Source organism: Apteryx rowi, unplaced genomic scaffold (assembly GCF_003343035.1).
Source record: "Apteryx rowi isolate R43461 unplaced genomic scaffold, aptRow1 scaffold_137, whole genome shotgun sequence".
Classification (NCBI taxonomy): domain Eukaryota; kingdom Metazoa; phylum Chordata; class Aves; order Apterygiformes; family Apterygidae; genus Apteryx; species Apteryx rowi.
The window spans coordinates 1,276,813-1,304,667 of NW_020447608.1; the positions used below are offsets into that span (position 1 = coordinate 1,276,813).

A 27,855-nucleotide genomic window follows, 5' to 3' on the forward strand; every position below is an offset into this window, starting at 1 on the left:
GAACCAGCTACTTGAGTCAGTTCAGTCCAGAGAAAATAGTACTGGAAATAGTCCTGGAGATCTGGGAAGGCTGATTGCCTCTTCTTTGGACAAGAAGTTTGCTGGACATTATTATTTGGATAAGAAGGAGAGAGAGACTTTGTCATGCTGTGCAATGTATATGGAAAAAGGTGGAGAAATTGAACTGAATCATTAAGTAATCATAACTTGAGTAGTTAAAAACTTTCCATTCAAAATCAAAGTAAGTAAAAGCCATGCCTAAGCTGGGGAAAGGAAAGATGTCAGAGGCTGTGCCCTATTGTACAGGAATCTGCCGCAGGACCCAGGGGTGGATGTTTGGGCTTTTATCAGAGGAACAGTGTCGTGCCCCAGGCGGTATATGCGCTAAGGACTCAGRAGATGCCTTGGCTGCTGATGCAACTCGCAGTGTGCGTCTTGATCAGTATCAGCTGAACAGGCTACATGCTTGCTCCTGCAAAAGACCACTGTGCCTGAAAAGTGTGAGTCAACTACTTGAAATATTACTATTCCCTGGAAAATCACAGCCTCAATGAAAGCGCTGAAAGCCTGGATGTCTGGTTGCTGTATCAGGCATGGCCATAAGAGGGAAGTGTGTGCTCAAGCATTAGGTGCCTTCCTCCAGGGTGGAGCAGCACCGGCGGGGTGGGCTGTAGGCTCTGCAGGCAGCACTCACCCTACCCCGGACCCACCTCCTGTGCAGGGCTAGAAGAAGGCCTGTGCGTTTGGAGTAACTGAGCTCAGTCATAGTCAGAGATGCAGGTAGCAATGATGAGAGTGGAGTGAAAGAGGGGAGCAGGGGTTGGAACAGGAATTGCCTTGTTTAGATCCCCGTGACTTCTCAAATATAGGGGAGGGTGAGATGTGCAACCCTGACCAGTACTAGGAGAAATGGGGCCATCCTGACTGGAGGTACTGGGCAGCCGGGTAGAGAGATCTGATATCAGTCATATCCTCGGGAAAGTATGTCAAATCACTGGCCACATTAGGTGGATCACACTCAGATCAGGGAAGTCAGGTTCGAGGATATTGAATCTGGGTCATTTTTAGGAGGGGTATGGGGAAGAGTTGAAGAGAAGGTGAGTTGAGGTGAGCAGGGAGAGCTTGAGAAGGGTCTACAAGGAGGAGAATGGGCCCAAGAGGATACAGGCTGGTATCCCTGCTGGCTCTCTAAAGGAGACCTTTTTGCCTGAGGCAGTTCTCAGAGCATTTTGTAGGCTGTTATGTCTAGAGTACACAAGCTATGCAGCAGAACCAAGCAGCGCTTTGTTGCTAGCAACCCTTCAGAGTCCAGAGGAGGCTGTCACCCTAATGAGATGGGCTGCCTCTGACAGTCTGCCTTCCCTAACTGCTTGTTAAAACTCACCATTACACAAGGCAGAAAAGAACAAGTGTCCCATGTGATATGGGAACCTTGGGCCCCAGAAAGTCTGGGCCTGATAGGCCCCATTACCTGAAGCTGTTGTATACGTATGGCTGAGGAGTTTCTGCTTGTACCCTGGCCAGGCGTGGGGCAGGCCTGTGCCCACCACAGTAACATGGCCTGAGCTCTAACCCCACCAGCACCCTCTGGAAGAACTGATGGGACCTGACATGACAGGGGTAGCTCAGGAGGCACCCCCAGGTTTTGTTTGGTGGCATTAGCAAGAGCTGAGTTTGATCTGTATGTGTGGAATGACACCTGATTGATGTGTAGAAGAGGTAGCAGGGACTCAGCTCATGGTTTCTGTCTGCAGTTCTCTTGCTGTGCTGTGAAATTGGTCACTGCTGTTCTGTGCCTCTGTTTCCCTGCTATCAGGAGGGAGCTGAGTCCCTCTCCAGGGATCCATAGGGTGCTTTGAGGAGAAATGGCATCAAAACTGATTTCCTACAGTTACCTGCCAAGAAATGTGAGCAGCAGGTCCAGCCAGGAGGGCCAAAGGACCTGCCCACCAGCTYCTCATGAGTTCACAGTGCAGAGAAGGGCCCAGTCATCTCCCTATGTATCTGTTTCTCCAGGACAATTTTTCCCTCAAAGGCAGAAGCAGGGGAAAGCGAAGGAGACAGAGATGAACTTATTCCTTGTTCATGCCACAGTGTCTGAACAAAATGCATCTAAGAATAAACTGCACAAAAACTGTAGACAGGTTTTGTGGCAAGGCTGCGGGAGACAGGTAGCGTGTGGTTCTTGGAGGCTGGCTGAGCATGCACTAATTCTGTGCTTCTGCAGCATCTTATGTCTGTGCAGCAGAGGGACATAGAGCTGTAGGAGCAGGGACTGTAAGCCTGGCTGGTGGTTTAGAGGCATTGAGGATGTGGCTGGAAGAGAACTGAGGGAATGTGTGTTGCTCAGCACATGCATGTTGTGCCCATCTTATATGGGGGAGGAGGGTGTTGCAGAGCAGGGTATGTAGTATGTCTGTGCCCTGTGTGGGGACTAGGTGCAGGAGGTTGCTGTGTGTGCATATGTGTGCAGCATGCTGCCTGTGCTATGCAGAGGGCAGATGTGCTGGGAATGGCTGCATATAATGACACAAGAGGTTACTTTGCAGTTAAATGAGGCAAAGCATTACCATGGTGACTGTGCTCTCCTCTCCTCTCCCTGCCAGATGCCAGGCTCCCAGGCAATAATGTTTGTATGCTCTTCTGAAAGCCCCAGACCACCTTCCCTCTTTTGACAATGGATGAGGCTTGTGCTGACTCCTCTCTGGACAGTGGGAGTGGTAAACCCTGGTTTACCACATAAACAATGTGGTTTCTGCACACTCCATCTTTACAGGAGAAGGGGGTTGCTGTCTGGGTACCTCCTACACTAGCGGCTGGTGCAGTGCAAAGACAAAAGGCTGGGGTTTGAATTGCTGCAATAAACTGTGATTCTAGGACTGTATGTTCATGCAGTGTCTTTACAAGCAGTGAAGTTTGAGCCAGTTGCTAGTTGTTAGGCATATACTGTGTATGGGCAGAGAGCTGCCTGCTGGAGGACCTTGTTTCTGCACTGCAAGTGAGGTGTGCAAAGGAGCATCGCAGTGAACAACTTCAACCTTAACTTCACCAGGAGGAAAACTGCTTAGAGCTCACCAGTGATAGGTACTGCAAGGCTCCAAGGGATAGGCACAGGGCAAATGTGCATCTAAGGCATAACACCTCCTTGCACTAGTGTATTCGCACTCAGTGTTGCTGCCCACACAGAGTATGTTTTCTGTTCTTGCTGAGTTGTGTCAGATCATGTCCTGTACTGCAGCCCCTGGCAGAGAAAGTACAGCTGCATCTTCCAGAGGCTAGAAGAGCCAAGGTGCATTCTTCAGAGACCGTATTCTTTTCATCAGCTCTCTAGGAATAGTACTCAGTGGTCCGTGAGGCAATATAAATTATATCATCTCTCCTGTGCTCTCAGTTAAAGGTTTGGGGAGAGGGCCCTTTGCTGGTCCATGGGAAAAAATGGAGGAGCAAAGGCTTTTTGGCCTAAAGTGTTTGAAAATGCTTGGTTTGGGGGAGAACACTGATGTATACTGCACAGACCCATGCGCAAAAACTAGAAAAAACAAGCCAATTAGATTATCACTCTTGTCCTGTAGGTTGAAGTGCCACAGGAGACTGGAGAGGTGGTGTAGACCAGCATGGTAGGTCATCACTGCTTCTGCTGCACTGGCACGTTGCAGACATACAGGGTACAGCTAAAGGTGAAGGTTCAGTGCTCCTCCTCACTGATGTGCCTATTGCAGCAACTTTCCTTGAGTAGTCACCTCTTCCCTTTAAGGGTTTTTGTTTAAAGCACAGAAGGGCATGCTAGACACTGACAAACAGGTATTGTCATCTTGCAGAGGGAAGTCAAAAGAACAAATAGCTGCATTTTGGTTTAGGAGAAACAATCTCTATGCAGCAGAGATTTGCTAATTTACACTGTCATGAGGTCTTGTTGGAAACATTTTTGAATGAAAAAGCCAGGAAATGATGCAAAATAGATCTGAGTTATTCCAGGAGATGGTTAAATTTTTCATAGTGGTAACTGATAGATCAGTCTGTGCGCTATGACATCTCATCATAAAAATACATCATGGGAGACTTCTGCTATTTGTTCTTGGCTGAGCACTGACCTTGGCTATTAGATCTCAATTAAGCAAATCCATGACTAATGTTTTTCTCTCCTGCTTTTCTGCTGCAGAAAACAATATTTGATGAAGCAAACTCTGAGTGCTTGCATGCTTACTCTCCAGATGGGACCCACAGTCACTAGACTTCATGTAATCTGAAAAAACAGGATTTTTTATGTGAGTTCCAAGAAAAGGAGGTATTTAAAAATCCTTGGAGCCAAGGTTTGCTGCCTTCAGCATGGAACAGCCTCTGCTGTTCCCGAACAATGTATGTTGTGGAGGCCGGAGAGAAGGGGTGAGTAGGCAGTAGAGATCAAATAGAACTTGCCACATCTTCACTCCTTTATGCTTGCTCACCTGGGATCCTTTAACCTTCCTTTAACTTCTCCCCTATCATTTTGTTCTAGGAGAAGGGAAGAACTGCCAGCGGGCTAGACAATGGTAGCAATAAGACTGTGCAAGACTTGCCTTGCTGCATAAAACCCCTGTGCAAGCTAGAGGATGTCTGCAGAATGGTTCCAGTTTCAGCCCAGGTAAATGCTGAAGCATCAAAGCATTGTGCTGCTCTTGGACTGCAATCACAGCACTGGGCCAGGAAGGACTTGGAGGAAATCATATCCCCGTGCTTGTGTTTGACATCCAGCAGCAGCTGGCAATGGCAGGAGCAGCCACAGAAACAGTTGTAGGAGAGGTGTGCTTCTGCAGCTGAGAAATGAGGGTGGGAGGTTAGGGGTGAAGGAAGAGTTCTCTCTTCCAGCTGTGGCAGAGCGCAACTACCCCCCACCCCCACCCCATCTCGGGCYCAAAATGTGGTGGAGCACAACTATCTCCACCCCTTTATCTCAGGCCCCAGCTGACTGCAAATAACTGACAGCGCCTAGGGCTGACCAGGAGGAACTGGGTGATACTGGTTGCAACTGGTGAGGCCAGAAATGGGCGTGAGATCAGCAAAAAGGGATATCTTTTTCCCCAACATGGCATGAGGTCAGCAAAAAAAAGGTACATCTCCACACCAAATATTGTATGACCGTGAGTCAAACTCCGTGCCCATAAATAGCACTGCAGCCTAGAGTCCATCGAGCTCTCCTGCACGGCAGCAGGCTGCATGGTGGTGAATCTCCCCTTGAGCTGGGACGCCTCTCAAGCTTACTGTCCTGGAGTTAAGAGAACCTCTGACAAGAAACTGTTGGAGTGGTAAGAAACCGAGACTCGGGCAATAACAAATGTGCAGTAAGATTCACTTGCTATGACTACACTATATAGCCATCCTCAATAAATCTGTTTGCACTAAACCCAGAGATGATGACAATACTAATAACCTCCCCCCTACCCCACCCCTGTGACACCAGCTAATTACACATGCTGCCTTCTGTTGGGATTCAGGCAGGAAAGAGGTGACATGGCAGCAACTCAGCTACAGAGACAAAGGAGGCAGCAGGAAAAGGATGGATTTTGTTGCACTTGTTCTACAGCACACTGCTTGGAGGCAAGAGGAAGAGTGAGAAAAGTGGATTGTGGATGAGGTCACACTACCTCCTAACAACTGCCAACTCTGTGGGGAGCAAAAGACATTGTTTTGTCACCCGGTTTGTGATTAGGATTTGATGGTGCAAAGACAGCATGAAGTGTAGGCCACAAGCATGGTGGAACAAAAGCGTTGCTTTAAAAGGGCCTGCAGCACATTTTCAGCTGTCTGGGCTGGAAGGGGCTTATTTGCACGCAGCATTCAGCTGGATACAGGATGGCTACAGATTATTTGCAGTGGTGGGGCTAAAATCACAGATACCTGATAATCAGTGCTTTTGCAAAATCAAGTTTCATCATGGCAATGAGAACAGTCAAACTCAAAACAATCATTACAAGCATAGTGCCATTCTCTGAGAGACTTTCCAGGTGCTAGCTGTAGCTGACAAAAGGTCAGACTGACATATGGCTTCAGTCTTAGAGGAATGCTGTCTGGAAAGCCAAGGGCAAAAAGGCCAGTGTATATGGAAGTGTKCTGACTGGAGTGGCAGAAAGGTACACGTAGATTTGATCTCTGCCACTGGGATAAGGTAAGTTAGTGACAGAGTAATTCTCTCCATTCTAGGAAAGATGGGACATGCTGTGCAGTAACTGGGGATGAGAAGGGTGTTAAATCTTGGCCTAATCCTATATTTAGCCTAGGATTGTTCCCTCTTCTCTGCCTGCCTTGGCTGTGAGCAGCGGTGCTTTTTCCTGTTCCTTAGGGGAAACTATTCTAAAAATGACTTTTTCGTTACCACCACTACTACTACTACTACTAACTTCTTGTCAGTCCACTCAAGTTTACTTTTGTTCAGGTCCATCCCTTGATTCCTAGCTCCACAGTCCCAAGATTTGTTTAAGGAGGCATCTGCTTATGAACCAGTGAGTCTTTCCAAAATTGAAATTCTGCCTGAAGGCAAAGATAACACCAAAGCTTCACCTACAACCAATCCCTCTGCCTGGACTGATTGTTTTTAAGCAAGAACAGTGTTTTGAAGGATGAGTCTCCTTTTCAGGCTATACGTGCTCTTCTCTGGCTCCTCCATCATTTCAAAATCAATAGCTGTCTCTGATTGCCCCCCTCCCCTCCAGACCCTGCTCTTTGCTACCTCATTTTAGTTTTAATTTGCCACAGCAAAATTGCAGTCATTTTTTCCCCATCCTAATTAAGAAACCTATCCATTAAGGAGAAAGAAAACAAAAACAAAACCTTCTTATCTAAGCCCCTAGCACAGAACAGAGACAGAAATGATTGGTGAGAAGATCAGCTCCAGAAAGCCAAGGCCTTTATTGATTCTTCTGGCCTTCCTCAATAAATGCAGAATTAGAGTTTTAAATTCACCTACAAGGAAGCTAAAAGCTAGTGTAAAATGCTGACTTCCCAACATCAGAGAATAAAGAAGCAGTATGTCTTTGAGTCTGACTTTTTACTCTATATATGTAGTTTCAACAAAAATGTTCCACAGCATGGAACATCATTTTACCTCACCATACCTCTAATTCAGTTTCCCCACCTTTTGATATAAATTGGCGTTGCTCCTGGCTTTCCAAAGGGTAATGGTCCTGACCTACCTTTTGGAAATGCTTTGAGATCTGTGCATGAAAAGAGGTTAAAAAAGCTGAGTCACAGGCAAATGGCCCCCCTCCAGCTCAGCCAACAGCACTGAGCTCTGAGTTAAGAAAATGAGTGCTGAGTGACGGTAACGGAGGGCTCAGCCTTAAGGCCATTCAGTTCATTTCACACTGGTGCTAATGAACATGATGACAGACACAAAAAGGGAATGGCTGAAAGGGGGAACTCCCAAACATTAGATGGGAGAGCATCTACTACACACGGGCATTTTGTGGAAGAGGACACTCAACAGCAACAACACAGGACAATGTCAGAGAGAGGATAGTCCCCTCTGGCTTCCTCTAGGAAAATGAGATGAGAGATGCCTCCACAGGGTTATAACCTGTATTATCCAGAGGAAGAAGCATCTCTTCTGCAAAGAGGAAAAGCTGCTGCAGACATTACAGACATTACTCCCTCTCTCCTCATCCCCCTGGGCAGTGGAAGTGGCAGCTACCTTCTGTGACACCTATCTGAGCACAAGCCCTGGATGTGAATCAAAATCAGATCTGGCTCCCTGCCATCCTCCAGACACTTACTTATCATCTTGGGGAGATAAGCATTTAGCAGATTAACCTGTTTGGAGTTTCTGTGCATGCTCAAATCCTCCTAGGATGGTCATACATTTAAAATAGCAGGAAGTGTAGGGGGAGGATACTCACTAGACTAAAATTACTCTGATATTCCAGAGTGTTCCTCTCTCCACTGGGACCCCAGGATCAAAACACCTCAGAGCAGGACCTGCTAGAAAAGCCCAGACAAAATCTGCACAGAACCTGCTAGAAAATTCCAGACAAAATCTGCATTAAAGGCATAAAAGTAGGCTTTTGAGCCTGGTTTTCTAAGGAAAAAAGGATTACGTTCTCATGTTTTGTGCATGTGTGTAACGCTGCATGTTCTCACATTCCTATTCAGTCACTTTAAAGCCTGTTGGTCCATTTCAATTAGATCTGATAGGCAACATAAGTTTCACAGCTAATTTAGGTCCTGTGGGTTTAGTAGATAGCCAGTCAGATGAAAGGGACTCTATAAATGGCCTAATTCAGGAAAAAGGCTGCAGCGCACATGTATTAAACACTGGTGAGAGCACATAGGAGAAAAATTTATAAATGCTCAGTTGGAAGAACAGCTTCAATGAGAGAGCACAATGTTTTAGGAACATAAATCCTGAGGGAACCAAGGTTCATTGATCCTGCTGCTCACAAAACCACTGCTTTTGTTTTATTGTGATAATAGATGGGAGGAAAATATTATTTATTAATTTAGAAAACACTATAAAAAGCCCTAGGATCAAGRGTTTAAATGCATCTGGTGGGTTTAGGAAGTAGGATTCAGTGGCCCATTTGTTGCTAGCACCCTGTTTGTAACAGAAGCCAGCACTAGCTGACAGATTGGCGTACCACCTGAAACTGGGAAAGATCCTGAAGAAGGGTCAGGGGCCCAGGGTCTACGAGGAAATGTTGAAAGACCTGGCATTCTCTACTGTGGTACAGAGGAGACTAAAGAGGGGAGGAAGCTAATTGCAGAGCCTACAACTATATGAAAGGGAGTTACAAAGATAACAGAGTCAAACTCTTCTTGGATTAGAGACCTCCAGATATCCTCTCCAATCATCATTTCTGTGGTGCTTTGACTACGGATATCAGAAGATGATGCAAGGAAACAGCCTGTATGAGCTAAGCTATAACTTGCACAGTGGGAACTTTCACCTCACCTCTACTAGAGTGTATGTGAGCATGTTTTTAGTATTCAGTGTTTATATGGAAAAATGGTTTTATTAAGATATTTGTCACTATTATTTGCTAAATAGAAATAGCTGAACATATTTTGGACCATGCTAAACTTCTGTCAGCAACATCTTGTGCCTCTTATGCTGAATCTGTAGCTGACCTGTAACATCATGCTACAGGCTGTTTTCAACCAGATTTGATATTAGGATGTACAGAGGCATCAGCAGACACGGAGGACTGTCACTAGTCCAGAAACTCAAGAAACCTGTGAACTAAAGCCTTATTCTAGAATGGGCATTATTTTCAATACCTCACTCTTGTCTTTACCCCTTTGTTCTTCTATCAGAACTTCTTCCTGTATAGAGATCTTCTAATAAACCTCATTTTATATAGGGGTCTTGTCAGGCCTCCAATGATTTACTCTTCTGAATCAGTTTCTGGAGTCCTTGTACTTCTGTTAACCATTTGAGGAATTTGTTCAGACTTGGACAAGTTTCATGATCTCATCAAGAACTAAAGCATACTTAGAAGACACTGGATTATAGCTCAGTTAATCTTACATCCTAATTAAATGGGACATAAGTCTTGTTACCAAGTCTCTTTTCCATGTTAAATCTATCAAGCTTCAGGTGCAATGTGGAGAATGGGAATGGCTTACATGAATAGATGAAGACAGATCCAAGTTCTTGTCTGCACTCTGAACTAAGATGCAGCCAGCCTCAACCTGGACTTGTAGCCATGGCAGTGGGATGGCTCTGCAGCCAGCTAGGTGTTCCCTACCTACTAGCTTCTTCATGTAGCTCAGCAGAGCGTGTAGCATAGGCAGAGGAGCTTAGGTCCATCTTAAGTATATCTGTAGAAATCTGATGTGGAACAGGGAGGAAAAACATCAACTAGCTCTCAAAGAATGGAAAAATACTTAAAGACAGAACCATTCAGGCAGTAGACACAACTCTAGGGCCTGCCTTGCCAGTAAGTTACTGCCTGGTTGCAATGCAGGGGGCATCTTAGGCACTAGTTGGCAGTCCAGTTTGTAACAACTTCTGCAGCACAGTCCTCTCAAGAGGACAGAAAATCATGAGTTTACACAGGTAGTTTCCTCTTCTGCCTCCAGTACTCAACCCACTGCGTTTTGATTCTGATTTATCTACAGATTTTATTTTCCCTTTACTCTAGATTATATAAAACTCAGTAATTGTTTACAATCTGTTGGACAGTTAGTTGTATCTATACATCACATAATGAACAGAGTACATGCGGTAAACAACATGCTTCATTTCCAGGTGGCCTTGAATTAAACACATCATTATCTTCCTGGAATCAGCTGATTACATTAATTTTCTTGCAAAGTTTGCCTGGATGACCTTCTCTTCCCCTCCCCTCAGCTGCACATGGTGGGGCATCCTAGAAGACTGCTTCCTATGGCACTGATGCAATTTTATATTTGTGGCCTCTGGGCAGCACTTCTCCTTTAGAGGAATTAAAATCTACAGAGATTATCTCAGCATGCACCTATATGAACACAAATAAATATTTGTGGTACATATAGATACAAAAACTTGATCAGGACTATGAAAAATCTTCTTGTGTCACTGCACACCTAAACAGATTAGGTGCAAGTACCATAACCTGAAAACTGTTTAGATTAGGTCAATGGTTCCCAATCATTCTTTCCCAAAGAAAAATTAGTAGAATTCTGTATATCACTTGATCTACCCTATCACCCCTGCTTCCTTCCCAGGCTGTTGTTGCCTCTTCAAAATCAAGTTCTTGGAGCACAGTTCCTTGAGCCTGCAGAAGTCCTGCAGTTTGCTCATTCGTACTCCACTCTTCACCTTTAATATGGTCACAGAACCAATATTCCAGTTAGACYGGCAGTCCAGGAAATTCTTCCTTCTTATACTTGTTTCTCTTCATACATGTATGATTTTTTTTTTCCTGAGTCATTTCTGGTATGCCCATTTCTGGGTCACAGACTTCTCATTTTCTGGGTGTCTGGTACTGAATTAGATCAGTGGTGTACCTCAGTCACAAAATGTCATTAGGTAACAAACCTGATTGCAGGTCAGTAACTCAGCAAATTCTCAGCTCAGCCACCATCTAAGCACACGACTTCAATAGCCACTGGATCCTTCACAGGCCCCACTGCTATCAGTAGTCTGCAGCATTTACTGCAATTTCAAACTGCACAGGTACAAACAGTATGGTTTCTTGTCCTTGAATCACAGGAACAACTGAATCCTGGAATAAATAATTGCTTGGCATTTGTCATATATTTCTAGGCAAGTGAAGACATTAAGAAAGGAAGAAGATGGACTTAAACCTCAGCAGGCTGTGAAGGAACCAGATGCATTTGGCTCATGATCAACTATCTCCATGAATGTCTGTCTTCTCTAGTCTTCAGTGGTGAGTGAGTAGGCAGATTTCTGCTGCACTCTCTGAGCTGAGAATAGAAAGTCTACCTTCTAATGGTTAGGAAAACAGATATTCTCCCTCTCCTTTCAGGTGTTGCTTAGGGAGCTTTGCTCTTTTCTAGACTTACTCAAACAGTCAACATTCCCTTCTGATCCAGTCACATTGTAGTATCTCTCCACAACAGTATTCACTCTCCCAGGGCTCAGCTGTAAATACACCAGGCCTATAACATAGAAAGGAGAGATTTCTGGCATAGAATATGGAAATGAGGTATGAAAACCCACATCTGATTAGTCATTAAATTTACTGGAGCTCACTGCACTATTGTATATGGAATTAATTGCACACATATACACAAATATTCACCTGCTATGAAACAAACATACCAGACACACTTCCCCCATGACGAACAGACACCAGATACATATTAAATTGGAATTCAATACTGCAGGCAATACCTTTCTGAAACTGCCCAACAAACCCTGAACAGCACATCAGCAAAGTCGCCCTGCAGATATATGCAGGGCTCCTCCTCCAGAGCTAGCAGATGGCAGAGGCAGCAGATCCAGAAGAAGCCTAGAGGGAACAGCACAAGGGATGCGGCAGCATTAACAATACAGCAAAATAACTAACAGGTACAAAAGAAAAGAAAAAAGAAAACAAGCCCAAAACTGATAGAGATCTTTAATTTAAAAACAGAGTTAAGTTTATTCATTGGGAAAGTGTGACAAAATACCCCAGGGACAGAGTATTCCACTCCAACAATTAAAACTGCATTAAAAAACAGATAGGAAGGCCTGAGTCTTAAACAGAATGGGCACAAAAGCTAGTGTTTTTCTTTGTTTCAATATATTTATCTTTTGGGTGATAGAGATAATCACTGATTAATTTCTTTTTTAGGTACTTAATTTACAATTTCTTTGTTTCTACTTGTAAGCCATTCTGCTCCTTAAAGATGCCAGCCTGGGACTGCAGGACCATATTCTGCAGGCACTGCATGGGGGCAGCTGCAAAAGAATGGGGATGTAGGGCTCAATCACATAGTAGCTGTTGGGAGGACACCCAACTGGGAGTTACTAGATAGTCTAAGTAAATCTTACCCCTAATCCTTTCCCTCTAAAATCTGAGGTATGTAAGAAAGTCCAGTCCCACTAATAAAATCAGTTTCTGTAGCAGCTGAAGGGGTACAAGCAGGCAGAGGGAAAAGGCAGGACTACGGCAAGCTTATAGCAGGCGTTGCACAATGGAGCTGTTAGTTTTGGATCACTGAACCACTTTTTGCTGCAGAGGTGATTCTCTTGGAAGTGCTGGAAGTAGGTTTCACGCCCATGGCAGCCTGTTTTCATTCGTACTTGTAAATGATCAATACACTTCAACTGAGCTTTACAAGCCCCATAGTTTTCTTTAATACATAGCAATTGCATCTTTTGCTAGCACTTTCTGTCCAATGATTTCAAAATACTATCTGAGCATCACTGAACCAAACTTAAAATTCTCTGCCATACAGGTATTTTAATGCGAATTGAATTTAGAAAACGTTTATGATAGAACTGCAACAGAGTTCATCTCCTGAGTCCCAGTCCTGAAATCATCCCTCTTTTCCTTTTAAATTCTGTTTTTTTCCCACCTCTTTCTTACAGCAACAAGGAACGCACTCTGCAAAGTTCCTTTATCACCATACAGATAAGTGGCTTCTAGTATGGTTACATGAGTTCCCAACTCTGGAAGTTACCAGTCCAGTCTGTGTCAGCATGATCTCCCGGTCTCAGCTGTCTTTATTTGGTTTGTGTCTCTTGACTCTGCTGTTCTCCTGGTGGTGACTGTCTTCAGAGGGTGCTTGGCCCTTTGCATTTGTCCCCGATTCCTCTGGAAATTTCTGACCCTCAGACAGCACCTGCCTGATAGTCATATTAATGCGGGAAGACTGCAAGTACTTGGCACAGACCTGCCAATCCTCCTCAGAGCTGTGCTCAATGACTGAACCAACAGGAAGGTCTGAAGAAAGTGCTTGGTCCAGGCATGAAGGCAAAGCTGTCCCTTCAGGGTTGGGGAGGACCCGGGGCACAGCATGGTACAGCAGGCGGCTGAAGCCAGACATCACCATGATGTCTCCACTGTGCATGAACATTGCTGTTGGGGCCTCCTCCCGCTTCAGGCCTCCGAGCAAAAATATGGATGATTGCCCAAAACTAGAGATGGTGAGAGGATAGAGAGAGAAGAGAAAATAAATTGAGGTAGTGAACAATTATATGTACAATAGGAAAATATTAGCAGCTAAATTTATTTTAAAAAGCTAGATGGACCCCTGGTTACAACTTTACCAAAAGAGCATGCAAAACAGACTAACAGGCCTGGTTTAAGTCAGGCCTAGCATGAGCAGGTTCCCTATCAGGTTTGCAGCTTTGCTGAGGTATTTCATCCTTGCCAGTTAGTACCCAATTGCCACTCTGCTTCTTTTAGAACAGGACTATACCTCTGCAAAGTGCTTTTCCATTGAAGTGCTACATCCACTGCTATTCAAACAGTCTTCAAATAAACCTATGCCCCTGAGTTACAGCTTCCTACTATACAAGGTCTTCAGAGAGTGAAGATTATACATCTAATTTGCAAATTAAGTCATACCAACTTCCTATAACCATATGTAACCATGCAAAAAAACGCCACCAAACCCATCACAACACTCAAGTGCTTTCCCTGACTCACCTGAATGATAAAAGGGGTTGAGAATGGTCTAATTCAGACTCATCCACATGAATTCCCAGTGAAGAATCAAAGTGATAGTAGTTCAAGATCCCAGCTTGGGCTTGAAAACCCCGGAACCCACATGCTCTAGCCACTTGTTCTGACAAGAATGCAAGGTCTAAGGGGAAAGGAGTGTGGTGATTTGCTGAGTACTTCTGGAGTAAGGAGAGGGGAAAAAAAGCTGGAATATCAGAACAGCAAATACAATTGGAAACACATTGAATGAAAACTCAAAAGTTTGGCTGATGGTCACAGAGAAGGACATATTTGCTTGGAGAATGATTACACCACAGGCAGAACCACAGCAAGTTTTCCCCATATCTTTAATTCTGGACCTGTCCTGAGACTGCCAGAGTTAATCATGACTAGTTAATACAGATGTTATTCATGGACTTAATCATTACAGCTGGATGGCAAACCTGAAGTCACTAAGATTAGGACCAGCATCCTGATACAGTCTACCACAAACCTGTCATACAGGACCTACTTTGTCACTACTTCAAGCTGCCAACGTAGAGTTCTGTATCTCATCAACAAAGCTCTGAAACAAGCATCTTTGTCCCTTCTTTGAAGGATGAGGTAAACAGGAATTAATTGCAAACCTACTTCTCTCTCCACTGAGTGATTTTGACTGAGAGGAGTGAAAGGGAGCAACCAAGTTTTTATTATGGCCATCCAGTAAGAGGCTGATCCTGTTAAGATAAGGCTGAAAGCTAATTTGGTTAAGTATCTGCAACATACTGATAGACTGCATACTCACTCTGCCCTCTTCTCTCAGCCTCCATCTGACTCGGTCAGATGAAAAAGTCCATTTTGGTCTCCACAATGTTTGGGAGCTCCAAAATAGCTGTTAGTTGGTGAGACTGTGCTATACCACTTCAGGTGCTAAGTTCAAAGTCACCTCAGCAGCAGTCTCTTCCTGCTCTCTCTCACCCCTCCAACAAGAAGCAGTGTTTCTCAGAAGTATCTGTCTTCAAATACTCAAGGTTATCCCCACCCCAAGTAGTTAACGATGCTTTTGAGACCATCCCTTTTGGTAAGGTAAAAATGCTCAGTCACCCTGAAATGGAGTCATGGGTCTAGAACAAAGACTATACTACCATTTACCTTTCAAAGGAAAGAACACAACAATGGACTTCTGCTGTTAAATCCTCCACAATAAACTCATACAGATTAAAACATTCTTACAAGCATGGCTTGCTCCAGCCTTTCCTGAAGACTGTCTTTTAGGATCATAAGCATTTTACTATCACTTTATTCCATGACATCCTCCTCTGACATTCTGAGTACTTACAGGAAAAACAGAAATAGTGAAGAATTTAATTTCAGTACCTTGGTATCCCAATTATAATGGTAACCAAGGGTCACCCAGCGCAGCTTCTCCAATAAGCTTCTGGGCTCCTTTTTACCAGAACCTTTCCTTCTGCAAAAACAAAATTGAAAGAAATGAGATTCATGCTAATTTCTGAAGGGTTTTCTGGTACTGCAGAATACAGTAATATGAGTCACTCATCCATACAACAGCCTATTAAGACTGTCCATGCTAAACTTTTATTTTCAGTGTCTTTGGTTTTTCCTCCAAAGACTTTGAAAATTCAGTTCATACAATTTGTGCAGGCTGTAGGGCCTACTGCACACTGCTGTCAGTTTGAAAACTTGTATTTTCAACATGGTACCTAACAGAGGTTATCAGAGGGAGACATCACAGTGAACTGGTGCAGATTTAGAAAGTAGGTTAACAATTAAGCATGTAGTATTTGTGCACCTGAAAGCAAAGGAATGGAATCTGTGAAGATCTAAAAGGTGCAAATACAAAGAAGGAAAAAAATATGTTTGAGGCATTAAATGGAATATGTCAAGAAGAAAAGAAAAACTTTGCCTAATGGTGAAGTAATTAAAGCTACATAATACTCTCCTAAGCAAAGGGTCATTAGTTCTACTTCTTGGTACCTTTATGGGAAGTGTTTAGGACAGATTGACTCAATGCTCAGTAAGGAACAAGACTGCTTTAGCTACAAACATACACATCTCGTAATGTCAAGAAGTCTAGATTGCTGGTGTCTCCTATTCAGACCGCCATACAGGACAAAAAGCTCACACTACATATTTTAGGAAAGAGCATCATAATGCATGTCACAATAACTGTTGTTCTTGAGTGACAACCCTAATGCAGAGGGGCCCAGCGGTCTAAAACCATATGCCAACTTACCTTCCTTGCTTGAAGGTGGAGGATCCAGGAAGATACCTGGGGGATGGGCTCTTACTATGGCCAACAGAAAAGTCTTTGTAGAGTTGCATCAAAAAGCGTTATTATAGTAAATCAGACAGAAGCATGCTAGTGATGTTAGTGATGAATATGAAAAGGTACACGTGTATCTTCTATTCCACTTATTCCAGCAATTTCAGCTTCTTTTCTCAAGCCAAATCACATTATTGTGAAGAAGGAAAGAAAAGGGAAACGTATCCAGAACATCATGATAAATAGTAGCACTAGACGGTTGGCTCTCATTTATAGGCTCATTAATTCAGTAAGACATACTCTATTTTACAAAACAGGAGGCATAATGTTTGTGCTGCCATGGTCAAGTCTCAACCAAGCATCTGCATTTAATGTGCATTTCTGCCTTGATACACAGCTTGCTTCTGCCCTTCACCTATACTGGTCTCCAGTATTAACAGCTCCTAAGCTGAACCAGGAACAGGAGTTAAAGGCCAGCTTCTTTACCTGTAGTGATTTTTCATAGCACAGAATATTGAAAGTCATCTTTCCAGTTCCTTATTTGTCATGCAGTAATGGCAACTGCAATTACCATAAAGCAGCAACACAGTAACTGTCAAATACGTGCTGCTCCGAACAATTTATGAAGCCTACATGCAGGTAATACAGCATTTAGAAAAGTGAGAGCCCATGACTCTTTCCTCTATATCTTTCAACTGCTAAACTTAATGTTCATAATTAAACATTTTGTAACACCTGCATTTTGAAAGTGCCCTTCATCTTCTTTCACTACAATGCTACAGTGTTTGCACAACAGCAGGAACTCTTACATACTCAGTATTTCCTTATTCCCAGATCTTAGAATTTTGCATGTGATTTCATGTGCGATTGCTAAGGAGAGGAAAGTAAGTGTTACATATCTGGAGACAATGAGTTCCTAGAGCTATAAAAGCAGGTGCTCCTCTAAGAAAGCCTTGAGGAATTCTGGTATAACTATGTTAGAAAGAGAGCAAGACTGAATAGCAGGGGAGGCTTTGCTCTGAAGCTTCCTTTTTTCTTTATTCCCCTGTAAGTGATTGCATCTACAAAACATTTCCCCTCCTTTCCTTATACATAGAGATATATATCCCTTACAGGGATGCTCTACCCTCTTTGGTTCTTTTAGTTGTCCCCAGTGCTTAAGACACCTGAACTCCACTTTGTGAAGACAGCGCAGCATACATCTCTGGGAGCTGCATGGACTCTCCCTACCTGGTGATTCCTACATCCTGCAAAGAGATATGCCATGACCCAAGCACATTTATGAATTTTCTTGATTGCTTTAGAAAATATTAAAGCTGTGTGCAACCCTAGAAGGTCTACTTCTAGACCTTTTCTTAGTTAAGCACTCTGTTCCTCCCCTTTCTGTAAAGCTCTGGCTCCAGTATTATACAAGTTGGCTAGTTTGCTCCCCTCTCCTCTAAGGAAAGCACCCATAGAGCAGTTTGCTTATTTGAAGTCTCAGGCAAGCGCTTAATAAAATTGCCAATGTTTCTGCCAGTCATCACTCTCTGAAACACTGTTTTCAACTGAACTGGAGCTGGCTGCAAATTAACCTCTGTTGTGATCATTCTCTGCACATGCAGGAGTGCTGCTGGGAAAGGCCTGTCAAGCTGGAACAGTACCCCACTTTTTTTCAGCTCTAGGGCACAATGCTGACCAGCTTTCAAAGAACAATCTTTTGTGCTTGAGGTAACACAAATGTAAAAGTCAAAATTTAAAAAACAAGAGAGGCTTCTGAATTTCTGTAACTAATTCTGACTAAGCCTGGAAAACTCAAGTAGGGGCCTCACTTCTTTTTTAGGGGCAAATATTTAGAAGTCAAAGTCTTGCTTTTGCCATGCCATATCTTGCAGATGTGAAGAGTATTTTTTAAGTAAAATCTCTGCATGTGATTTCTACTAATAGACTGAAGGATGAAAGTTGTAGGGGAACTCTGGTCATTCCATCCAATGAAAGAGCCATTATAAAAAATGAGCAGTGAAATCAACAAGGTAATAATAAACAGCATGTATCTTGTATTTGTTTTTATAGGTGACTCCAATTGTGAATAAAAGGGCTTTAAAACTTGGACAAATTCTCCATTTAATTCTCCATGTACCTTCAGATCACCTAGGTACAGAAAAGGCAGCCATGTCCCCCACAGAACTTTGAAACTGTGGGTCAGGTTCTCCTTTCACAGTAAACAGGATGGCCATTAAAATGGTACATGTAATCACCACCTTCAGACTGGATGGGCAATGATGCTCAGTTACAAGGACAGGTCAAATTCAGATACTAGCTCTGTGGAAACAGAAATAGTGATCACAAGTACTAAGTTATCATAGCTTACTCAGCTTCTGTCTTCTTACCAGAGCTACAGTAATCATGAAGATGATGTAAGGCACATACACCTTACTTGGTAGCCAAGAACCATCAAGAGCCACTTGCACATTCAGTTACTATAATCCAGCTGGCAAGCAGAACGTTACTAACCTGTAATAATGCATCACTTCTGATCATGTGCTCATGCAATAAATCTCTACAACGGATCAGAGCAGAAAGCAGTTTCCTCCTCTATCTGAAAGTGTAGAGGGGAGGCATAGAGCGTCCACTTGTGCAGTTTGTAAAGGACACATTAATACTGTAGATAAAAACAAGATGTCTATCTGAAGTGCCTTTCCTCCCGCACCCCTTTTCCTGTACTGGAGAGAAGCATTCTGTACTGGCATGTCAGTGTGAAGGGAGAAAAAAGGAATAAAAATGAGTACTACAAGACCACCCATGAAAGAAAATCTTCCAAGGAAATACTTTGGAAAATAAGACACAAAAACTAACTAGCCTGAGGAGTGCTAGGAAGAACATATACAGCATTTCAAATACAGGACATCAGGTCCAACAGCTGACTGGAAAAAGCTAACACATTCAGGGTGTTAGGAAAGGATCCTTTCTGCCTCAGAAAAACTGAGGTCTAGAGGGACCTCATGATTCCGCTTGTAGCTGAGCTTAGAGAGCTTCTGACCACCATGGTATCAGCCTGTGAGCCTACTTTACCCTACAAATCTGACTGATGGATTTGGAGTAACATGCTACTAGAAAATCCCATTATGACTGAGAACAAGAGACTTAACAAGGATGTACATTGAGCTATGCGAAAATCTACCTTTAACTTGGCATGTTAGACACCATCTGCACACAGCAAGCATGTACGCGATCTTTTTCAGCTTCCCTCTCCTGATGATTTTTCTTTGGTCTTCTCAGAGCTGAGCATGTCTGCTTCTGTTAATTTTGACTATCAGAGGTTATTCTGAGAGGCAGGACTCACCTCAGCTGCTCCTTGCTCTGCCCCCACAGATCAGTGGTCTCCTCAGGAGCCATGTGCAGGTCCAGGTTGCAGACATTGGGTTTCTGAGGGTACAGCTTGAGACACTGTTTCACCCAGTGACGCTGGCAGCCCGGAAGGAAAGGGTTTGGTATGAAAATAAACCCTGACCGCAGAGAAAAACAGTGGAGGGGGGGAAAAAAAAAGAAAGAGGAGAAAGCATGATTACGTATATCCCTGTTTTTCTAAAAAACAGAGCAAAGGATAGGGGTGGGAAGGTACTGAAAAAAACATCTTAGACATACAACCACTGACTCTGCATGTGAGCTGATCAAATCTATTAACAGGTCAGAACAGATAGGTTAAAACCTACTGTTTTATCAGTCCAAACAAATGGGGATATAAGATAGAATGCAGGGAGGGCAGCCAAGGCTGGTCTAAATAGGTTACAATAAAGAACGTTTCTGAAAGGCATATTGATTACAGGTAGATTAAGGGGTAAGAACTTGGAAAGCCAGCTGCTTTGGAGTAACAAAGTTTGATTTTGAAACGCTCCAGCATAATTCATTGAACCTAGCAAAGTTAAACTAATTCTGGCCCAGTTTCTCTAGACTTCAAACTAACATTCCTGCTGCCTCTGAACTCATTCAGTCTTCTTATTGCTACTTCAGGGTCATGAACTGCATAGAGCAGTTCACAGGCTCAACAAGTCTCCATTAATATTAACTGTTCTCTTGTTTGCTTTATGCCAAATAAGTCTGGTTGTATCCATCTTTAAACTTTTGTATGGTAATAGACATGAAAGGGGATGAAAGTCAAACTATATTCCAAACTGCCTGTTGTTGTAGTCTTTGTTGATATACTTCATAGTCAGTGTTACTTAACAAACTAAAGCAAACATGTGGCTAGTCTGCACACTCACTTAGCCAGGCATCTCAGGTACAAGCAGCAGCCCAAATAAGAGAGTGAGCAGAGACGAACTGGATTAACTTGGTTCATACCTTAATGGACAAGAGTCCTTGACATAAGAACTGTCAAAACCAGAAGCACTAACGGGATTCTTTGCTGAAGTTTTCTCTCCAGCACCCCAGAGGTGCTTCCTTCCAGGCTACAGATGACAGTATTGATGAATGATTGTGCTCTACCTACTCTGAGAATCAAGACATTCTCTCAAGGACTGTCAATTCAGTAGACTCATCAACACAAAATTCACATACAAAAAGAGATACGGGTATAGGAGGAACAAAGAAAAAGGGGGTTTCAAGGTTTTGCTTTACTTTGTCTTTTTGAACTTTTCATGCATACCAAGTTAAACAGAGATAAAAATAGATGAAAAAGCAAGAAGCAAAGCTAGGAGTCTCAGTAGGATGCAAACTTACCTTGTGGCCTTATGAAAGCGGTAATAAAAGCACAGGAAAAGCTTCCTGCCAGCACATCTCACAGACCTCACAAGATTAAATTAACTGGTTAGAAAAAGAACCTTCAATGTATTAATATACTGTCATTCATTTCACTCAATCCCCTGCACTTTCAGACTATGGGCAGCCTTCTGACAAGTCTAGTTACAAGAAGTTTCTTTGCCAAAAGCATTACATTTACTTTTTTTTGGCTTCTGTATAGAACAGAATAATAATATTGCCCTTCTTGTCTACAATTTTTCATGTGGGGTTCTCAAAGCACTCTACTACATACGTGAATTATGCTGTGCTACACATGTATTATCTCCAGATACTAAAGGAGAAACTGAAGCCCAGAGGGCTAGTTACACCCAGAAATGAGAACAGGAATCCAAGTCTTATGACTCTCATATCAGAAGCTTAGAATATGCTCACTTCACTCATTTTTCAATGCTTACTCCTAGGAAAACAGATATAGTATAGATTTACAAAAGGGTGAGCAACTAAGAAGCAGGTCCCCTCTATGCTTCTGATGTCAAGAAAGGCAAAAAAGCCTACACTACACTAGTGAGCTATACTAGCGAGCTACACTAGCTAGCGAGTTGACTAGCAGTCAAGACTGTAATAGTTCCTGAGAGTGCTAATAGTGCTAGAAGGCAGGGACTTAGTTACACACGGGAGGGAGAAGAGTAAGAAATACATTTCTGTAGCAATTTTTCTAAGCTGACTAAAGAACACCACAGGCAAGCTTTGAAGGCAATTGAACTTCTTAGCCTTAAAAGAGTTGGTCTGAGTGGAATGAGCAAAAGAGGAATTCTTTGTGGATCAGCCTTGAAGAAGCAGATGCAATTGTCATATTGCAGCAAAATCTTACAGCACACTAAGTATTAATTTACCCCTTGTGAAAATGATCTCCTGCCTCAGTCAAAAAAAAGATAAGACGTGCAGATGTCTAGCAACAAGAACAACCCACTCATAAAACCTATTTGTGGAAATCACAAAGCCCCAAAGTCAGCATCACCCACTTCTGTCAGAACACAGGACACTGCAACAGAAACTCACCCGGTTTCCTTAATCTTATGTTTCACTGTGCTCACTGCAGGGCCAGCAAAAGGTGATCTCACTTCCATTCGCCCATAAACAAACTAAAGACAATTCTAACTTACTTTAGAGGGCTTTTACTTGAACATCTTAAAGTGCCCAGAAAAAGGCTGCTGGAAAAGGATAAATTGTTATTCTTGTCCCTCACAGGACTCAGTTGTAAACAGGACTGAGGATTTGTTAATGTATTTGCATTTCATTTTAGTGAAAGGTTTTCTTTGTCAAAGCAGACAAAAAGATGCAGGTCAGTGGAACATCTGTGATCTCCCACATCTAATTGCTGGGAAAGGCATATAGACAGACATAAAATGACAAGTAAGAGCAAACAAGGACTATTTGTGATAAGCAAGTGAAACAAAAATTAAGAGGCTAGAAGAGGCAAAGGCCTTTCTCCTGAAGTTATTCAATTCCCTGTAAGTTGTCCAAGTCAAGTGGTTAGTGTGGCTGCCTCAAATCTGGAAATGGCAGGCTGGCTTCACAGTAACACACACAGGCATTGCAGTCATGATGAATCAAAAGAAACATGAGGAAAAGTAAAATCAAACAATCAAAAATCCCTTTTTATTGCTGAAATAAGGAGGATCTGGGGAACTACAAGCTTGTCAATCTTACCAAAATCCCTAGTAAGATTATGGAGCAAATCTTCATGGAAGACCTTTCCAGGCACAAAGCGACTGGGAACAGTCAGCATGGATTTACTGAAGGCAAACTGTGTCTAGCTTACTGCCTGCTATGGTGAGATGTCTGGTTCTGCAGACAAGGGGAGAGCAGGGGATTCTATTTATCTTGACTTTAGCAAAGGCTTCAGCTTGGTCTCCTGTAGCATCACTGGAGCCAGACTGGGAACTTATGGATTGTATGGGTAGAATAAAAGGGTGAGCAAAAACTGGCTGGCTCCAGCTCAAAGCTGGCTCCAAGCTCAAAGGGTAGCCACTGATGGTTCGAAGTCTAACCAGTGGCTGGTTTTGAGTGACATCTCTCAGGTTGATATTGGGGCCAATACTGATAACTGTTTTAACATCTTCATCAACAGCTTGGACAATGGGACATTCACCCTCATCACATTTACAGATAACACCAAACTAGGGGGAGCAGCGTATATGCTGGAGGGTAGAGCTGCCACTGAAAGACACYTTGACAAGCTGAAAGAATGGGCCAAAAAGAACCTCATGAAGTTCAACAGCGACAATCCTGCACCTGGGAAGAACAACCCCATGCAACAGTATGGGCTGAGGACTGACTGACCAGGGACCAGCTGTAAAGCAAAGAATCAGGGGGTCCTGGAGGACAAGTTGAGCATGAGTCAGTAGTGCACCCTTGTGGCAATGAAGGCTGACTGCACGTTGGGCTGTATTAGGAAGAGCAACTTAAAGGGGCATTAAAGAGAAGATGGAGCCAGATTCTTAGAGGTGCACAGCAAGAGGATGACAAGTAATAGTCACAAGTTGCAACAAGGGAAATTCTGATTAGATATAAAGGAAAAAAAAAAAATCACAATGAGAGTAGCCAAGCATTAGAACAGGTGCCAAGAGATGTTGGTAATCTCTATCCTTGGAGATTTCCAAAACTCAACTTAAAAAGAGCTCTGAGCAACCTGATTTAACTTTCAAGTTGGCCCTGCTTTAACCAGGGAGTTAGACTAGAGACCTCTGGAGGTCCCTTCCAACCTAAAATCCTTCTATGATTCTGTCAGGCAAACTGAAAACCTAATATGCATTTCAGTTTTTGAAATAACCTGCCTTATGAAATTACTCTGTACCTTGAATAGGACGAGGGGTTCCTATTCACTTTTTGTACTAACTGTTCTACACTAGTGAGTAAATGCCACATTGCAGCCCTGAAATGACTACATTTCAGTCATCTATTTAATGTTCATAACATATTTTGAAGAAAAAGGGATGCTACAGAAATACAAAATCTCAATCAAAGCCTACGGCAACAGGGATCCATTCTCACAAGGGAAGGTCTGGTTGATAGAGACCATGAAACAACTGGTCCTTCTGTTCTGACCTTACCTGCTGCATCTCACCCTTAAGTTGACTCATTTGTCCTCCTCCACTTACACTAACATTATATTATGTTTAGGCAAACCAAAATAGATTTTTCAGGTAAGCTAAGGAGGACAAGAGGGGAAGACCCCTGAATCAGAAGCAACAAGGCTGTGTTTTCCTTGAAATCAGAGGTACTTACCTGGATAGCCATTCAGGCCATAAGCTTTCCACTGGCTAACTGGCTGTAATCCTGCTCTGTAGGCATCTTGATCACTGACTGAAGAAATACTGAGCTGTGATCTGAACACCTGGCAGAAGGAAACAGATCTGGTAAAAGAATAGGGAAGAAATACAACACTCATTCGAAGATAGCACCTACAAGAAAGAATGCTACCAGGGAGTTTTGTGAAAATGTCAATAGTACCACAGAACTACCATCTAAATAACCATGAGCAGAACAAAGCATGCTGCTAACAGAGCTGGTATGCATGCAACAAAAGAATCAGAAGATGGCTACCATTTTTACAATACTTAGGGATCATGAGAGATGTCTTTCATTTATAAAGAACAATTTATAGCAATGAGAAAAGATTCTGCACTATTTGTCCATTTCCACAGTACAGCTTCATTGTTACAAAACATTCTGGTATTATTGATCTCCATTACAGGGACTATAATATTTAGCACTCATAACACTTCATACCTTTGAAGCGTGTTCCAAATACTAGCTATTCCTCATGATCCCATAGGTTAGATGACTATTCTCTTCTGTAATTTACAGGAGAAACTGAGATACAGTGATGAAGTGGCTCACCAAAGTTGTCTGATGAGAAGTAATGTAGAAAGCCTACAAATTCTGAGGTTCTACCACACTGCCATTTCTGTTCCCAACACCAGAGTCAGCAGCTCTAGGGTTAGCAGGAGACATTTGGGTTGTTTCTCAACATACTCTCTCGGGTCACAACAGCACGTAATTTAAGATGGAATAAGCCAACACTATTGCTGAAAGAAGCAAACTTGTCCATTATGTTTCTGCCACCTTCTTCCCTTACAATTGGGAACTTTCTTAGGGAGAGCAGGGGAGAAGCAGGTTGGTTTTGATCTGGCTTAGTTCCCCAGTTCATCTCCCCATGTAGCTGTGCAAACATACAGGCTGGCACAAGGGAAAAGCAGCAGAGGGATAGTGGGAATAAGCAGGCAGAGGCAGGCAAGACTTGGTTTGTGACAATTTAAAATGTCTATGAAATTAAGGCCTAAATGCAAGCACTCAGACTCTGCAGTGGTGAACAAAATGTAAACGTTAGTCTCTCTGCAGCCTGGTATAGCTCTAGTTAAAATCTTCTGAGCAACTGGTTAAAATTACATACATGAAATTTGTGAGAAGACTCTAAACCAGTGCTGGGCAGCAGTTTCTGGCATGTGCCTAGTTCTACCAGTTTTTCAATTCTCTTTGCTGTGACTACCAGCCTTGAATAGCCATTAGGTCAGAGTCCTGTCTGCAGAACATCCCCAGGAGGAGTCTTCCTTTGACTGAGACTTTGCCACCCCTCTGTCTTCTCAAACTGCTTACATACTGCCTGCTGCCAGGGCTTCAGGAGACCTAGAGCTGTTTCTATGCTGAAGAGCTGCACGTGCTGCATCAGTTAAATAAGCCTCATAGCAAGGCAGCTGGGGTGTGTCTCACTTCACTGAAGAGCTCAAAGGAAGAATAGTATCTGAGCCAATCTGGCTGGCCTGCAGCTCTACTTAAAGGGAAAAGCCCCATGTTTCAACCCTAGGGAAAGGGGAATAAAAGATGCTTTCACTCGYAAGCTATCAACTTATCTTAGAAGGTAACATGCACAAAAGAAAGACAGGGAGAGGGGACAGATGCTTGTGATGCTTTCAAGTACTTAGAATTTCCCAGAAGGGCTGTAGTATTGGAATTCATGTTATTTGATAAAGGATTGCTGCAAGCTCAGGAAAAGCTGAAATGTTAACAACTCCCTTGTTTAATGCTAAAGCATTGAACAATTTCATATGGGTCAGGTTTTCTGTCCAGGTAACAATATTAATTCTACTATGAAAAGATAGAAAAATAAGTATGTTTAATAGAACGGTAAAAAAAAAGTTAAGCATTTGAAATATGAAAAATTAGCTAAGATTTCATTTAACTATATTCTCTACTCTCTTTATTTGTATACACTCATACAGAGAAAATCCCTGCTTGACAAAACTTCAGAAGATATTATCTTTTTGTGAGGTGACAAAATAGAAGATGAGTTTAAAGGATCACCTCTCAGTCACTCAGGACTTGGCAAACTGCTAACAGTGAAGGATACTACTTTCAGATGTGCTCCTCATTACATGGCCCTAATCCACTGCAGTGGTTGGAGTTTTATCCTCATGGCTAAGCCAAATGTTTATTAAATGGAAGGAAGAGAAAGGAAAAGAAACTTTACTGAAGGGAAGACAGCAAGAACTCTAGCCACACATTTTAAAACTGGCAGAAGTCTATCGTAACTCTATCTGGCACACCAAGGTGTTCCAGGACCAAATCAAAAAGTATTGGTAGGGCCCAGGAAATAGCGAGGGTGACAGCTCCAGGACTGAAATTGTTATTTTCAGTACATGTGTTCCTTTGCTTCCTTTAAGCAATGCATGGTTCGGAAGCCTTGGAGATCCCTTATTGCAGTGAAGAAAGTTAATTAAATTTTATAGCTGTGAATCAACACAAGCAAAAATGGTAAATCTGAGAATAGTGGTTTTTTGTTTTGTTTTTTTTTTTAATAGTGGCAACATCAGAAATAGATCTAAACACAACTTCATCCCTCACAGTCATCCTTCCTCTAGAAAGGATTTTCCACTCACAGGTATCAAGCACTTGTATAGTCAAATTTAACCTGAGAGCTGCTTTGGCATTGTCCTTGGCATTTCTTGTGAAGATGTAAGATATATACAGAACCAACTGCATTAAAGGCAAAAGGCACCAGAGACTAAAATGTCCAAGAGGCATGAGGGAGCATGTCCAAGCTGGATGGCCGAGATGTTACCTCTCTCAACTGGTTATTTCATTCAGCCACGAATCAATCAGTTCCCGAACAGTCGGTGTTTAGCTAGGCGTATTATGGTACACTGGTCCTGAGGGCTTCTGGGGTAACAGTGGCACTTTGGGGTGCATTTGTTTTTAGTTTGTGCGGGCAGAAGCACACTGGACCTTCAGCGTCTCATTCTTTTCATGAACTGCTCACGTCTGTTCATGCAACTTGTGTTTTTATATTATAATGACCCGTAAGAGGATCAGCGCTAGAGACCAGTACCTTATAGCAAGTAACTGAGTGGAATTCGAGATTGGATGTCAAATATGACGAAGAGCTGAAGAGAATAAGCGAGGGCAGCGTTAATAAGCACCGTGCCGACACAAGGTGAGAGCGCTCAGAGGGGGCGGCACGACCGCGACCCCCGCCAGCCCCGCCGGGAGCCCCCGCGCCACCTCCACACCACGCTCCTGAGAAAGCCACAGCTGCCCCGCGCCGGTCCCCAACCCCGCGGGGAGCCGGGGAGGGGCAGCACAGCGTTACCTGCCCCCCCGGCGCGGAGAAGTCCACCACACCCCGCAAGTCCGACACGTCCCGCTGCCGGTAGAACCGAAAGAGCCGGCGGAAGGCGTCCTCGCCGCCCTCCCGCGTGAAGGCCGCGGCGGCCGCCCCCGCCGCCATTTTGGCCATGCGGGCCG

The 27,855-nt window shown here is 43.2% G+C and overlaps 1 protein-coding gene across 1 annotated transcript; it reads right to left on the reverse strand.

The window, feature by feature from the left end:
* Positions 1-12,017: 12,017 nt before the first annotated feature.
* On the reverse strand, positions 12,018-27,838 carry ALKBH1 (alkB homolog 1, histone H2A dioxygenase). The gene is made up of 6 exons (XM_026057213.1): positions 27,701-27,838; positions 24,340-24,448; positions 19,655-19,817; positions 15,426-15,516; positions 14,055-14,248; positions 12,018-13,540 (listed from the first exon to the last, which is right to left on the reverse strand). Exons 1-6 carry the CDS (start codon positions 27,836-27,838, stop codon positions 13,117-13,119), a joined length of 1,119 nt encoding a protein of 372 aa, XP_025912998.1. The 3' UTR covers positions 12,018-13,116.
* Positions 27,839-27,855: the final 17 nt, after the last annotated feature.

Bases quoted from the DNA above. Each gene is read 5' to 3' on its own strand.
- ALKBH1 (XM_026057213.1), bottom strand. From the start codon at position 27,838: ATGGCGGCGGGGGCGGCCGCCGCGGCCTTCACGCGGGAGGGCGGCGAG. The intron at 15,517-19,654 runs GTGAGTCCTGCC...TTGTTTTTGCAG, and splicing joins CAGAGCAAGGAGCAGCTGAG to AAGGAAAGGTTCTGGTAAAA. The intron at 13,541-14,054 runs GTGAGTCAGGGA...CACCATCTCTAG, and splicing joins CAACCCCTTTTATCATTCAG to TTTTGGGCAATCATCCATAT.